Source organism: Lipotes vexillifer, unplaced genomic scaffold, assembly GCF_000442215.2.
Source record: "Lipotes vexillifer unplaced genomic scaffold, Lipotes_vexillifer_v1.1 scaffold382, whole genome shotgun sequence".
NCBI classification, from domain to species: Eukaryota; Metazoa; Chordata; class Mammalia; order Artiodactyla; family Lipotidae; genus Lipotes; species Lipotes vexillifer.
Window position 1 is genome coordinate 8,269,046 of NW_006780611.1, and position 16,606 is coordinate 8,285,651.

Here is a 16,606-nt window from a genome sequence, read left to right on the forward strand (position 1 = left end):
GGAAAGAGGAACACAGGTTTATCTGGTGAGTCCATTATATGGAACTTGTTAAAAGAGATCCCACTGTATTAATATCATTCTAATTCACTTACATCCTGAAATGTTTTCTTGAGAGCGTGAGTAAAGAATGGAATTACGCTTGATGTCCAGGGAGAACCCGTGGGTCTGTGTTGATTGTGAACATCATCTGTTACATGTCTTGTCAGAGAAATGATTGAGAACTGCTATTCTAATATCCAAATCTGATTATGTTGCGCCCAGCTTCAAACCCTTCAGTGTCTGCCACGTGCATGTAGGATGGAGTCGCGGCACCCTCAGCAGAAAAGGCCCCCCTCGTACACGTGCAGGATGAGCGCCTAACATACGAGATCTGCTGTGATACTGCTTACCTCCCTATCTTGGTCTTTTCTGCTCTTGTTCTCCTGTGCCAAACTGTGATTCCTTGAACAGACCAAGAACCCTTAGTAACTTCATTCCTCTACAGCTGCTGTTGTCAGTCTGAAGCAGCCTTACTGCTTTTTTTATCTTATTAACTCTTAGTCATCCTTTTATTCTCATCTCAAGCCACCTCCTCTTCAGGAAGCCTTCCCTGTTTCTCATGTCCACCACCCCCAAGTTGTATTCTGGGTTAGGTGCCTATCCTCTGTGCTCCAGCTCTGTATATACCTCTGTCTCAGTGCTTACTCTGCTGGATAACAATAGTCTGCATATTTGTCTTTATCTTTTAGTAGACAGTGAACTCCTTAAGGGCAGAGACTACATTTTTTAAAATCTCTGTATCCCCAGTGCCTGATACACAGAAGGTGCTGATTAAATGTTGAATGAATGAATTCAATTTAAAGGACCACCCCTCCTGTAATCTTCATCATTTTACTAGTTGCCCTACCAAAAGTCTTGAATTCATCTTGTTTCTCTTTGACCCCACCTCCAGTCTGTGAGCAAATCCTATTGCCTGTTTCATCATATGGTTTCTAGAATTCAGCCCCTTCCCCCACTACCACCTGTGTCCAAGCCAACACTAAATCTTGCCAGGATTATCTTCAGAGCCTCCCAACTGATGTCCTGCTTCCTCTTTTGTCCCCTTCAATACGTATTCAACACAGCAGCCAGTGTGATCATGTTAAAACATAAGTGAGGGCTCCCCTGGTGGCGCAGTAGTTAAGAATCCGCCTGCCAATGCAGGGGATACGGGTTCGAGCCCTGGTCCGGGAAGATCCCACATGCCGCGGAGCAACTAAGCCCGTGCGCCACAACTACTGAGCCTGCGCCCTAGAGCCTGCAAGCCACAACTACTGAGCCCGCGTGCCACAACTACTGAAGCCCATGCACCTAGAGCCCATGCTCCGCAAAAAGAGAAGCCACTGCAGTGAGAAGCCTGCGCACTGCAACAAAGAGTAGTTCCCGCTCACCGCAACTAGAAAAAGCCTGCATGCCGCAATGAAGACCCAACGCAGCCAAAAATAAATTAATTAATTAAAAAAACGTAAGTGAGATTGTATTATTTCTCTGTTCAAAGGACTCCAATTGCTTCCCTTCTCATTCAGAGTAAAAGCCAGAGTCCTTACCTTGTCCTACAAAGCCCTGTGTCACCTGGCCCGCCAGTCCTCTTCACTCACCCCACTGCAAGCCTCACTGACCTCTTCTCCAGCAACACTCCTGGCATGCTTCTGCCTCAGGGCCTGTGTACCTGCTGTTTCCTTTGCCTGGTTACTGCATGGTTCACTCCCTCACCTCCTTTAAGGTCTTTCCCTAAATGGCCACACTGTTGAAAATGGTGCCCCCTTCTACCCCGCAAAACTTTATCCCCCTTCTCTGCTTAAATTTTCTCCTTAACCTTATCCTCTAACATACTACATATTTTACTCATTTATCCTGTCTTACACCATTAGAACATAAGCTTCAAAAGGACAGGGATTTTCATTTTTTATTTACTTCTGTATCATCAGCACCTACTTAGCACATACTAGACACACAATACGTATTTGATGAGCAGACCATGGATGACTGACTTGCAGGTCATAATCATTTATTTATCCTAAGATACACATAAAGTTATTTAAGAATTGCTAATTCATACCTCAGATTAAAAAAACACCTATTAGCTAGTTTTATATGTTTCTAGTTGCTTTAAGAAGGTAGATTTAGTATCAGTAAAAATAAAATTTCTAACAGCTCTTGTAAAAAATAGGCTATTGGGGTGAGAATGAATTCCTATCTTTTGAGATTTTCAAAAATAAAGTGAATAATCACTTGGTGATTGGATTAGATCAGTGGATCCACAGGGAACATATGACCATGTCTGGGAACATTTTTGGTTGTCACAACTGGAGAATGCTACTGGCATCTAGTGGTAGAAGGCCAGGGATACTGCTAAACATCCTACACAATTGCACCCCTGCCCTGCCCCAAACTAATAAGTATCCAGCCCCAAATGTCAGTAGTGTCACAGTTGAGAGACCCTTGATCAAGTGAATTTTATAGTCTTTTATAATTCTGTGATTCTCCGATTATAGGTCCTCTCTTTTTCTGAAGGTAGGGAGTTCCTTGGAAATCACTTTTGCGAGTTTTAAACTCCTCATAACATGTTTTTATATCTTAATGCTTACCACATTTTTACAATAATTAAAACAGCTTTTTCTCTTCCTGCTGTGAACCCTGCCATTGTGTTCCAGTCACTGTAGGAATGAGTTTCATTGTCGCCAGGGAGAACTAGGAGCAGTATTACTGTTACTCCACTTCTGGGAACTTAGAGAGTTATTACTATTTATTTTATTTTCACAGAAGAAAGCCCAAATAGCTTAATACCCTGGGGAAGAATTTGAGAGCAGAACCTTACAGGTAACTTAAATGAAGATGATACTTGCCATTTTTATGAAATTGGAATTTTTATCAATGACTCTTTTTGAATGCCAACGGTGTTATCATTGTTGTGACAGTTGAAATTAATATCCTGTCCTTAGGCCTTAAATCTGGTAAGGCAGCTTTGTTCCTGTGTGTATCAAGTTGCATTCCTTTATAAGGAGCCAAGCCCTTAGATTTATGACCCTGATCTGCCATTTTCTTATCTCAGTGGTCATTGCACGTGTTCCCGAGAAGTGCACCCAATTAGCATTCTCCATTTTTGTTTTCTGTCCTTAACTCAGGAGGCTCACTACTAATAAAACTTTGTTTTTAATATTTCAGAAGTAAACAGCTGTGTTTCACTTATCCTTGAATCAGTGAGTGATTTTAGTGAGTGTGTTCAGTTACTGTTCTTCATCTTTTAATTTTGGTTCTGTTTTCTTATAAATGATTTTTTATGATGAAAGAAAATAGAATCATTTGAATTGGAAGAAAAACAATTTCCTGTTCTTAAGTAGGTATGGTATTAATATTCCCATCTTAGAGCTGAAGGAACAGCCATGGCTTGGAACTGGCAGAGGAATTTTCTACACATAAATAAGCAGACAACTTTCTGTATCCTGCAGCCATATCCATCGTGCTTTAGTCAGAGTCGGAATCACTCATCACGTTCGTTTGCAGCTTGTTTTTCCTCCGTGGAATGTTGTCCTTTGCTTGATTATATAGGTTGCAAGTTTTTAGTAAAGTTTGGATCCTCAGGTATTTTCCCAGAACTCATAAAATGATAGTGGTTAAAAAATACCTCTCCATCTATTTTGGCTTAGAGCATTAAAGAACTTCTCAGATAAAAAGCTTTGAAATACAAAATGTTCTTACAAGGACTTTATATTCTCTTCTTTAAATGATGTGATGCATTTTTGTACTTGACCATGTCCTTAGACTCCTCTCCATCTTTCAGCCTGTGTTAGTAATGGGGATATGTAAGCAGAATTTTAAATAGTGGCTAAATCTTAATCTTTGCTGCATTGCCTCTGAAATGTTTTGTGTGTGCCTACCTCTTGAATAGAACATGAAGGGAATTTTGATTTCCAAAGAATTTATTTAATGGGCAACCTATTTCATTTGTTTAGAAAGGTATGTACACTGTGCCTGTCTACAGTATCCACAGAAGCTTGTGATCTCTGGTTCTGAGCTCTCCTGTCGTCATCTTAAAAAAAAAAAAAAGCAGTAGACTGCTCAGTAGCACTTTCTAGTCTGATTTTTCGGGCTGTTGATTGTTTTTTGTTAAGTGATGTGTACATTATAATGAAGAGGAATACATTATAAAGTCTGGGCAAATGGGCTTGTATTGATAATCTTCTGTCTTGGCCTCTTGGGCACTTGTGCTTTTGTAAAATGAGACTAGCAAGAATCTCTAGTTAAGACTTTTTCAGATTATGATCAATGCCTCAAGTGACAATGTATGAATATATTGAGCCGTAACTAAAGATGACTCCTTTGTGTTATGTGGAAAAATATAACAAATACAACTCATAAAATTATTTGATAATGCCTTTTATTTTGAGAAATGTGTTCTCACAATGTTTCTAAGAGAGAGGTGCCAAAATATCTTACTTTTGCAACTGCATTCAGCTAATGAAAATTTAGAATTTGAATTTCCTGGTGTTTTTACCAAGCTTAGCCTTGGTGTTTTCTATATATAGTATGTTGTGAGATTCCTTAAATCAAAACATTCTTAATCCTGTTGTATTTAAATGGCTTTTAGTAAAAGAAGATTTCTCTTCCTTATAATTGTGCCTCTGGGTTCTTCAGAGTACGGCTAGAGCCAGATAGCTTGATATACCATTGTTTGCTGAGTTTGCTCATTAGTTTACTTGTTAAGTATTTATTTAACAAACATTTATAAAGTATATACTGTGTGTCAGGCACTTTGTTACAAGTCTGTCTGGTATTTTTCTCTAATCATTTCAGGACTGATGAGGAATATTTTAATAACTCAAGGTGGTATTAAATTGGGATCATGTGTTTTCAAAAAAGAAGCACCTGGCTCATTGTATTGTTCCACTCTGAGGCCACCTTGGGCAGCCAAGATCCCCATCCTTAAACTTGTAAGGATTATGATGCTTGTAAAACTTTTGCAGGTGTTTTTGTAATGGTTCATAACTGCTGCTTGCTGCCTGCCTATCCTAATTCCCCAAGTGATGAAGAAGTCTTCTGTGAGCCTCCAGTCCCTGTTGAAGCACTTTCAAATGTCACACTTTCTCTCATTTATTGTACTAGATCCATACTCACTTAAAAGCATGTGAGCTACTTACATGGGAGTTGTAAATTGTGTGTTTTATGTGATATTGTCATGGACTTACTTAGCATGTGATCAACAAGTCACTTCCCTGTCTTAAAGCTGTTTTTAAAAACTGTACTTAAAACTATATCAAAATTGCTACTTTGATGGTTATATAAATTGACAAACAGATTGCCTCCTATTATACAAATGAGGAAACTCCGTACTCTCTTCATGCTGCCAGCCGTCCTGCTCTCAGCAAGGCTTCTGAACTGCTTCTAACAGCAGTGGCTTGTGTTGTACCCCGGCACAAAGGGACACCTTACCTTAGGTCTCCTAGTGGGTCAGTGGCAGAGGTATAACTGAAACATTGGTGTGTAGCTTTAACATAAGACAGCAGAGCTTAAAAGGTTACATTTTGCTTTCCCTTTGTCTCTCCCCCTTTCTTTTTAAAGGAGTGGTGAATGTGCTGCTAACAACTCCACTCTGGGTAGTAAACACCAGACTGAAGCTGCAAGGGGCAAAATTTAGGAATGAAGACATTGTACCAACCAACTACAATGGTATTATCGGTGAGTGTCTCTTGGGTGAGTTCCTTTTTAAAGATTTTCTTTTCTCTTTATATCTGGAATTTATCACCGTGATAATGCTACAACCTCAAATCTCAGTGCCCAACAGTAAGTATTTGTTTAGCTCATGTGTCTCTGGATTGACAGGGATTTGACTCATCTAGGCTGACGCCAGCCTACAAGTCTTAGCTCCATGTGTCTCTCTTCCTTTTCCTGGGACCAACCTGAGCATATTCTTCTCTTGGTGATGGCAAAAGCACAAGAGGACATGCTCAATCATACAAGCATATTTCAAGCCCCTGTTTGCATTTTGTCTGCTAACATCCTCTTGGCCAAAGCACAACCAATGGCCAAGCCCCAAGATAAGGGGTAGAGAAATATACCCATGGAGTATATCCCATGGAGCACAGGTGGGAGGGGAATGAATATTTCTGAAGAGCAATCTGCTACTTTTTTTTCCTTAGTGTTTTCTTTAGATATGGATACCAGATTAGCATCTGATATCCTTGAGCTTCTGCTTTTTAATAGTATTACATTGCCAGGTTCTCCTTTCCCATGCTTCCATCTTTGTAATGAGAACAGGGGTTTTCTTATAAGGCAGTCCTATAAAATGGACTCCAGAGAACTATCTAATATTCTTTTTTTAATAAATTTATTTATTTTGGCTGCATTGGGTCTTCATTGCTGCGCACAGACTTTCTCTAGTTGTAGCAAGTGGGGGCTACTCATTGTGGTGCGCAGGCTTCTCGTTGTGGTGGCTTCTCTTGTTGCGGAGCAGGGCTCCAGGCACGTGGGCTTCAAGAGCTGTGGCACGCGGGCTCAGTAGCTGTGGTGCATGGGCCTAGTTGTGCCGCAGCATGTGGGATCCTCCTGGACTAGGGCTCGAATCCATGTCCCCTGCGTTGGCAGGCAGATTCCTAATCACTGCGCCACCAGGGAAGTCACCTCTAATCTTTTTCTGTACTGACCTTTGTTGTGAAACACATGGGCTATCAGTTCACAATTCTGTGTAGTACAGAGCTTCCAGTGGTGGTGATGATTACTTAGGAAAACTTGACATGCCAACCCTAGATTTGTTAGGAAGGGTTGCCTATGAGTGAAATTGGTCTCTCAATAACTTGGTGATGGTCAGTATCTGATGATTATTCACAAGTAGTTAACTGATTAACTTGTCATTGTGAGAAGGAAATCTTGATAGAATCAGTATGATAGAATACTGATAGAATCAGGTTTGTGTTCTGGGTACATTGTCTTCTCTAGTTAGGGGATTGTCATCAAAGGTCCTTGATTTCTTGCTCAGATGCTTTTCACCAGATCATTCGCGATGAAGGAATCCTGGCTTTATGGAATGGCACATTTCCCTCCTTGCTGTTGGTCTTCAATCCTGCCATCCAATTCATGTTCTATGAAGGTTTAAAACGGCAGCTTTTAAAGAAACGAATGAAGGTAAGCCCTTATTCTGAAAGCAGCAGACAATCCCTGACAACTTCTTGCTGTTTAGATTGATGCAGTTTGTTCTTCCTTTGCTTTCCAGCTTTCTTCTTTGGACGTGTTCATCATTGGTGCAATAGCCAAAGCAATTGCCACCACGGTCACCTATCCTCTACAGACAGTACAGTCAATTCTGAGGGTGAGTGCCAGGGTTCTCCCTGCATTTAGTCAAACAGTATTCTAAAATACTTGGTTTCCCTGTTTGAAGCAATGTTATTTAATAAAGCAATAAAGTAGTTTGGAGCAGTCCTCATGCATTTTTTCCATTATTTGATATTTTGCAGATTGAGGAAAGAGCTATAAAGGAAGTGAACAGCATTCTATGATTTAGTGGAGAGGGGCATGGTGGGGGTCTTCTCAGGTGGCATGATTGGAGATGGGCTCCTCTGAGGAGCCATATGTAAATTAAGACTTAAAGGAAGGTAAGGATCCAGCTGTGCAAAGAGCAGAAGAAAGAGCATTCCAGGTAGAGGGAACATGATGTACCGAGAGCTTGGTGAATCCTAGGAACTGAAAGGAGGCCATTGTGGCTGGAGGTGGCTCAGGAGGAGGTTAGAGAAGGAGCAGGGAGCCTATAGGTAAGGACGAGATTTTATTCTCTCTGCAGTGGGAAACCTTTGCAAGGCTTTAGACTGGAGAGTAATGTGATCTGATTTACAATTCGAGAAGATTACTGTGACTGTTCAGTGGTGAATCGGTCAGAAGGCTAAGAGAAAAGGACGTTGTCAGGTTAGGAGGCTATTTCGGTCATACAGGTAAGATGTGAGTGTGGCCTGGACTATGGTGGTAGCAGTGGGGAGGAGAGATTCAAGGTCTGTTTGGGAGAAAAAATTCAAAGGACTTACTGATGGGTAAAATGAAGGTGGAAGTGAAAGTATTTCAGTTCAAAAAGATTATTCCCTTCTGTTAAAAGTATTTTTACTAATGTACTATTTTAAAATTGGTACTTAATATAAAGAAATTCAGTAGCAGTCAAATAAATGTATTTTGACACTTTTATAATAGAAATATATAATGTGAAGAGCTCAAATTGCAGAGATTCTAATTAATTAGTGTTTATCATAACTCCTTAAAGGATTGGAAGCCATACCATCGATATCTAAATCTTCATCGTGGGCATGGCTTTTTCTTTTGAGGTAGAATTTTCCCCATGACTCTCTGTAAAATGAAAATTCTCATGCTTGCTTCATTGAAAAACTATTTCTTATTTTCACTTATTTCATTGAAATAAGAGGATTAATTAAATCTAAATACTGATGGATATTTTTATTACCATACGCTGTAACATGTTACTCCAACGTAATTTCCTCTGCAAGCGGAAACTGAGATAAAGAAAGCTGAAATTGAGATAAAGAAAGCGGTAGCAAGCAGTAATTATTTATCTTTTTTTCTTCTTCCCCAGTTTGGACATCACAGACTGAACCCAGAAAACAGAACACTGGGGAGTCTTCGGAACATTCTCTATCTTCTTCACCAACGAGTAAGGTGAGCTTTGTAGATGGTTCACATTCTGTCCTCTTTTTTTTTTTTAATTTATTTTATTTATTTATTTTTGTCTGCGTTGGGTCTTCTTTGCTGCGTGTGGGCTTTCTCTAGTTGTGAGCGGGGGCTACTCTTGGTTACGGTGCACAGGCTTCTCATTGTGGTGGCTTCTCTCGTTGCAGAGCACGGGCTCTAGGCGTGTGGGTTTCAGTAGTTGTGGCACGCGGGCTCAGTAGTTGTGGCTCACGGGCTCTGGAGCGCAGGCTCAGTAGTTGTGGAACATGGGCTTAGTTGCTCCATGGCATGTGGGATCTTCCCGGACCAGGGCTCGAACCCGTGTCCCCTGCATTGGCAGGCGGATTCTTAAACACTGCACCACCAGGAAAGCCCTCTGTCCTCTCTTTTAACAGCCCTCTCTGCCAAGAAGTGGTTGGATTTGCTTACCTTGCACTTCTGCCTTGGCAGTGGCAGCCTAGAAACCTCTCCCTTGCCTGCTGTGCTCAGACATTTCTGACTTTAGGGGCTAAGTGAGATATGACAGCATTTTGGGAAATTATGGAAAAGTTTAGATCCTTATTCTTTGTTAGTTACAAAGATTCAGTACTCCTTTAGAAAGGGCATCCTCCTATGAAATCCTGCCATTTGCGACAACATGGATGGACCTTGAAGGTATTATGAAGTAAGTCAGGCAGAGAAAGACAAACGTGATTTCACTCATATGTGGAATCTGAAAACAAACAAACAAACTCATTGATGCACAGAACAAACTAGTGGTTACCAGAGAGGAAGAGGATTCAAGGGTGGGCAAAATGGGTGAAAGGAGTCAGCTGTACAGTAATGGTTGGTTACTGGACTTGTGTTGGTGATCACTGTGTAGTATGTACAGATGTCAAATTATAATGCTGTATACCTGAAACATATAATTTTAAAAAAGAGAGAGAGCCTTGCTATAATCTAATATAGAGACCACTCTGCTGAGTAGTCCTGCATCAATGACATATCCTATGACCTCTCATAGATAGAAATAAGCAGCTATTAGAGAGCAGCAGTCATAGCGGGAAAGGGAGGGAAGAGTAGGAAGAGTTACAACAATTATCATCATAATGATGACAACAGTGATAATGGTGATGAGAGCAGCTAACACTGTTGAGTGTTTGCTATGTGGCAGACACTAAGCCAGACGCTCTACCTGGGTAATCTCACTTAATCCTAACTACAGCCCTATGAGGCAGGTACTGTCGTTATTTCCCCCTTTCATTTAAAGAAACTGACCCCTAGGGAAGTCAAATAGATCAGCACCTTTGAAGCAAAAGCTGCTGTAACTTTATTACTGTTTGTAGATGTAAGATATTTTAAAATAAATTTATTATAAAGATAGAATATACTTGGGATAAAAAATAAAATCAAAGATAAAGAATTGTTATAAAGTAAAAAATAAATGCTGACCATACCAAGTGTTGGCAAGAATGGGAAGCGACCAGAACTTTCCTGTGCTGGTGGGAATTTAGAATGGCACAACCACTTTGGAATGCAATTTGGCATTTTCTTATAAAGCTAAACATACACCTACCATAGACCCAGCCATTCCCCTTCAAGGTATTTACCCAATGCGTCTACACAAAGACCTGTGCATAAATGTTAATAATGGCTTCATTTGTAAGAGTCAAAAACTGGAAACACCCCAAATGTCCATCATCAGATGAGTAGATACAAGTTGTGGTATACCTATACAGTGGAATACTATTCAGAAAGGAAAAAGAAATAATTACTGATACATGCAAAACTGTGGATAGATCTCAAAATAATTTTTCTGAGTAAAAGAGGTCAGTATGAAAACGATTTCATACTGTATGATTCCACTTATATAAAACTTAGAAAATGCAAATAATCTGCAGTGACAGAAAACATATTAGTGGTTGCTTAGGGCCAGAGTAGGTGGAGGGAGAGTGATTGCAAAGGGACGTGAGGATACTTTTTCAGGTCATGGATATGTTCACTACCTTGAATGTGGTGATTGTTTCATGGGTGTACCCATCAGTCAAAACTCATCAAATTGAAGTCATTTAAACTTCAATAAAGCTATAAATACGTGCACACCTACTGTGTTTTCTCTCCTGTCTCTACCAGGAGCTAGTCACTGTTAACAAAAAGTGCATGTATTTCCAGAATACTGTATAAAACATATATTTTGGGTATTCATTTTTATACAAATGGAATCATATGGTAATACTGTTTTGTACCTTGCCTTTTTGTAAAAACGTTACAAACAATCCTTCACGTCAATATCTGTACATTTATCTAGTTTTTTTAAATGACTGCATTTTTTTGTTACATAATATGCCATAATTTATTGACCAATACACTTATGATAAATATTTAGTTTGTTTCCAGGTTTTTGCTTTTACAAACATTGACAAATGAATAGTCCATAAATTTAGCTTTGTATACCTCAGTTATTATAATTGTAGAGAAAATTCCTTGAAGTGGAATTACTTAAGAAGTTTAAACATACAAAATTTTGATAGGTATTGCCATGTTGACCCAAAAAGATGATACCCATTTCCATTTCTACCAGCATTGTGAGAGTTAAGAAAGATGTAGTCAAGAAAGTTAAGAAGGTAGTGTCAACAGGAAATCTTTAGAGTTATATAGTTTTGAAATTCAGCATGTTTTTACATCTTTCATCTTGCTTGGTTCTCACTCAGCCTTGTGCGTGTGGAAGGGTGACTTTATTCCCATTTTTGCAGATCAGGAAGCAGGTTTAGAGAAAGTGACTTGCCCAACACCAGACAGATGCAGGCAGAGCCAGATGTTCAAACTCATACGCTCAGTAAGCACTCAGGGACCATTGAATGAGTGTTCATCCACTAGAACGTTCTACAATGATGGAAATACCTGTTCTGTTCAGTAGGGTTGCCACCAACCACGTGTGTCTGTTAAGCACTTGAAATACTGCCAGTACAATTGAGAAACTGAATTTTAAATTTTATTTAAATTTAAATGACCGCGTGTGGCTAGTAGCTACCATATCGGACAGTGCAGTATACCATGCCAGGCCTCTCCAAACTTTTGATGGATTAAGAACACCTGAAGTGCTTATTAAAATACAGATTCATGCCTCCCCTCTGGAGCGGGGCCTGGCAATCTTCATTTCTAAACAGACCATGGTGATTCTGATGTGAGTGGATGTGAAGACAATCGACACTACTGTGTATCTTTCCTTTACTACTGACACAGAGCACTTCACTTCTGGCACCTCCGGTCACCAGACATTGCGTGGGGGATTCCCCGCGCCAGGCAGTTCTGTGTGATACCAGCCAGGTGTCCCGTGATTTAACTCCATTCTGATGCTGCGTACCTGGGGATAACATTAGATCCCACAGGTTAAGAAAGGGCTCAGTCCTAGGATGCTGACCCTCACTTCAAATGACAGTCACAGGTAGTCGGTCTCCAGCTTACACAAAACTTCTGTCTGACTTGGCTACGAATTGGAGGTTGCCATGACCTCCTTCCCCTTGGGTATGATTGTTTGCTAGAGCAGATCACAGAAGTTAGGGAAAGGGAAACACTTACGTACGTTTACCAGTTTATTAAAGAATACAGATGAGTTGCCATATAAAGAGATCTGGGAGGGTCCCAAGCACAGGAGCTTCTGTCCCCGAGGAGTTGGGGTACATCACCCTCCTGGTACATGGATGTGCTCACCAACCTGGAAGCTCTCTGAACCCCATACTTTTGGGATTTTTATGGAGGCTTCTTTATGTAGGCATGATCTATCATTAAGTCCATTTCCGGCCCCCTCTGCTCTCTGGAGAATAGTGAGCGGGGCTGAAAATTCCAAGTTTCTTATCACAGCTTGGTCTTTCTGGTGACCAGCCCCATCCAGGAGCCCACCAAGAATCACCTCATTAGAACAGAAGACCCTACTATCACCAAGGAAATTGAGGGATTTAGGAACTCTATATCAGGAACTAGGATCAAAGACTAAATATTAGAATAAGAAACGCTCCTAGTGCTCTTATCACTTAGGAAATTACAAGGGCTTTAGGAGCTCCATGCCAGGAACTGAGGACAGAGACCAGTATATATTTTTTCTGTTATCTCCCAGCAGACCTCACCTTGAGAAACATTGAAGTGGACTTGCTTGGCTTTCTTGGGGGAACACAATTCAAATTAGTCAATGAACTAGAAATTCATGGGTCAAGGGTTTTCATTCCTATTTATCACAGGATTTGCTCCAAATGATAAGTTTTCACACATAGCAAATGTATAAAATGTAGAATAGTTTCTGAATGGAGCGCTTGATTAGCTTTAATCTCTCAGTCTGCGTGCTGTATATAGCCCTGGAGTTGCTGATGAACTAGCATATGAGATTAATTCACTCTCAAAAAGTAGCTTTGGAGACATCGTTTACTCTGAACTCCTGGTTCTAGCTGAAGCCTTCTTCTCTGTGGTTAGAGCAGTGGGTGTAAAGGGCTGGTGTCCAGGCTGGCCTCATCATCCTCATCACCTGGGAGCTTGTTAGAAATGCAAATTCTTGAGTCCCATCCCAGACTTAATGAATCGGAAACTCTGGAGGGGACCCAGCAATCTGTGGTTCACCAAGCTTTTCCAGTGATTTTGATGTATGCTAGATGTGAGAGCCACTTGGTTAGAAGATCAAATGTGGACTTCCCTGGTGGCTCAGTGGTTAAGAATCTGCCTGCCAATGCAGGGGACACGGGTCTGAGCCCTGGTCCGGGAAGATTCCATGTGCTGCAGAGCAGCTAAGCACAGGCACCACAACTGCTGAGCCTGCGCTCTAGAGCCCACAAGCCACAACTACTGAGCCCACATGCCACAACTACTGAAGCCTGCACGCCTAGAGCCCGTACTCTGCAACAAGAGAAGCCACCACAGTGAGAAGCCCGCGCACCGCAACGAAGAGTAGCCCCCACTTGCTGCAAAGAGAAAGCCCGTGCACAGCAATGAAGACCCAATGCAGCCAAAAATAAATAAATAAATATTTTTTTAAAAAGATCAAATGTATGGGAAGGCTCAGAATTGGAGAGCTTTTCATTTCTGTCACTTTCTCTCGTTTTGTTGCGGCTACAATGATCTAAACCAATTGGCAGCTTTGCCACCATTTAGGGACTGTTAGGTTGAAATAACTGAGTTGGGAGAGTGTTAAAGTCAAGATCTAAAAGTTCTTTGTTAGATCCCAGATTTTGGCATAAAAATGGTTTTAGGATTTTAGGATCTGTACCCTATCTGTGGGATACTGTCAGCATTCCACTAGTTAATGGTGGCTGTGAAGAAATACTAAACTTTCATCAATCCCCAAATATGTTTAAAGATAAGAAGTACTTAAACAACAGAAGTCCGTTATATCTAAAACTTCCATAGCTTCTTTTGATCCTAAGAATAAACCTTTGCAAAATAGTATTGTTTCTTTGAAAACCTTTTGTTTTTTCTCACCTCTTTCCTTTTAGGCGTTTTGGAATAATGGGACTCTACAAAGGCCTTGAAGCCAAACTGCTGCAGACAGCCCTCACTGCTGCTCTCATGTTCCTCGTTTATGAGAAACTGACGGCTGCTACCTTCACGGTCATGGGGCTGAAGAGCGCACACAAGCGCTGAGGCACCTTCCACCGTCAGGCACTCAGAGATGCTCAAGACAGGGGATCCTTCTCTGTGAAGAGAAGTGGTTCCCCTTTTACTTGCTCCTTCCACTGAGAATTTTACCCTCATTGGCTTGGAATGCATCTGAGTTTACACATGGAGTATAGCCAGCTTGACCTGTTACCAACTTAGTTTTTATGATGGTTGGTTGAATTTTGTGGGGGAGGTTGGGCCAATGGCCATATGAAAAGAAAACATTATTGAAAACCTAAAAATGAAAGTTTATGGGGGTTTATTGGTTTTTTTGAGGGGAATGGACTCTTGCTCTCATGTATAATCTTTTCCAAGTAGAGTCTTTTTTAGATTTGCCAGGTGGTCCCTTTCCCTTGAACCTTCCCCCAGGTCCTAGGGCAAATTTGCTACCATGTACTTCTCCTCATATACTTTTGTATGTCTTCATCTTGGTATTTTCTTCACTAAAAATGTTATGACTATGCCATAAGCATGACTTTATTTTTCTTGGCATTTTTTTCCTCCTGCTTAAGGAAAGGTATCTTCTTTAGTGTGTGAGCTATTTATTTTGTGGGGGAAATGAAAATTATTAATTCCAAATGATTCTCTTATAAACTATTTGTAAATATCACTTATTTAGTATTTGACATAATTTTAAATATTTATTTTGAATCAGCCTTTTCACTACAAAACTTGAGGTTTTACGTTCATCCATATAGGCCCCAATGAATTGTCAGCACAAAAGTCATTCTTAAAAGTTGCCCTTTACAGTATTACATTGAGTTTACAAGCAGCTGGTAAAAATCACAGAAAAGGGAGAGGGAGCAGATACCTTGTTTAGGCTCTGGAATATTATCTTCTTTTATAAACTCTTGGTAGAGACTGTATATTTTGAGAATAAACTTGATTGAGGTTATTTCTATTTGGAAACATTCCTTAGAGTCCTGCTACTCAAAGAGTGGTGCCTCAAGCAATAGCATCGACATCACCTGGGAGCTTATTGGACATGCAGTCCCAGATCTTCTGAATCATATTCCGCATTTTAACAAGATATCTAGGTGATTTGTACTCACATCAAAGTTCAAGAGACCTTAGAGCTCTTGACCCCACAGAAGATACAGTTGGTTTCAATTATGGAAACCAAGACAAAGATTGTTCTCAAAGGAAAGATAGACTAATGTATTAGGGAAACCTCTGAAAAGACTGGGAGTCCTATGTCATCATTTACTTTCACCTCATAGCACATGTTCAGGTTCGTAGGACTTTTGTTATGTGGCCAGCAATGAATTTAGACATCTCAAGGCAGTCAGGAAGCAAACTCCCTTGACATTAGTAGAACAACAGCTTAGTTCTACTTAGTTTGACTTAGTTTTTGACTTAGTTTTTGTCCCTATAACACAATGACAGGTTTTTCATTTGTAAGTCTAATTCAGTCAGAGTCAGAGAGAGTAATAATCAAGTGTCTGTGGACTCCAGTATTTAAATTCAGTTTTGAGAGTGGAAATTTCTTTCTCTTATTTCTCCTCTGGTCCCTGTGGTAATTTCAAAATATGTGATTATTAAACTAGTAATAATTGAAAGATCATTGTGTTGTTCTAGAAAACAAGAACTAAGAGGAGCTGATAATCTGGGAACTAGCCTGAGCACTCCCCTATTTAAGCTAGAGAAGTGAAGACAGAGAACTGGCCCCATTACTACTTTTTATTTTATATTAAGGTATGTGTTGTGTTGGTGGCAAGGCTTGGGTGGGAGCATGGGAGAAGAATGATCATAAAGGTGCCATGTGTACTTTTGTTACTATTTTAATTTTGATGTTCATTTTGGAACTTGAATTTTGAGCTCAGGGTATTGTGTATTGTTGGTATGTTAAAATAATTTCCAAGTCAGGTTATATAGTTATATTAGATGTGTATGATGTGAGAATGTATTTGATGCTTCTTTCTTTTCTGAATTTATGAAGGAACAATTTCATAGTGTGGTTTATATTCCCTTTGGAAGCTTACAGACTCACTGCATAGTTGAAACTAGGTAATGACTCACCCGGTTTTGTAATCTTTGATTATTAATAAGTTACTTGAGAAAACTAAGGAGCCGAAGTCTATACTAAGGGAATGGAAAATTTTTTCTTTTTCATTCTTTATGAGGTTTCTCTAGAATGTGAGGACTAAGAGCCTTAGGGATTATGTTAGTGTCACCTCAGTAGAAAATTTAATCTGTTTTTAAGTGGACACTAATATTTCCACCCTTGTCTATTTTACAATTAAGTTTGAAATGCAGAAATAGGATTTACCATAAGAACAAAAGCAGTGGGAGTTAGAATCTTGGGTTT

At 40.1% G+C, this 16,606-nt stretch overlaps 1 protein-coding gene across 3 annotated transcripts in view; it reads left to right on the plus strand.

Annotated features, from left to right (window-relative positions):
• SLC25A17 (solute carrier family 25 member 17) overlaps nt 1-14,952 on the plus strand; it is a 44,788-nt gene extending 29,836 nt beyond the window's left edge. Inside the window, exons 6-10 of one of the 3 annotated variants that reach the window (XM_007453984.1) lie at nt 5,578-5,694; nt 6,992-7,137; nt 7,226-7,321; nt 8,585-8,667; nt 14,136-14,749. In XM_007453984.1, coding sequence (XP_007454046.1) covers nt 5,578-5,694; nt 6,992-7,137; nt 7,226-7,321; nt 8,585-8,667; nt 14,136-14,283 — 590 coding nt within the window. In that variant the 3' untranslated portion in view covers nt 14,284-14,749. Of the gene's footprint in view, nt 1-5,577; nt 5,695-6,991; nt 7,138-7,225; nt 7,322-8,584; nt 8,668-14,135 lie in introns of all 3 variants that reach the window. The other 2 variants (XM_007453983.1, XM_007453985.1) reach the window with 2 other exon arrangements.
• Nucleotides 14,953-16,606: the final 1,654 nt, after the last annotated feature.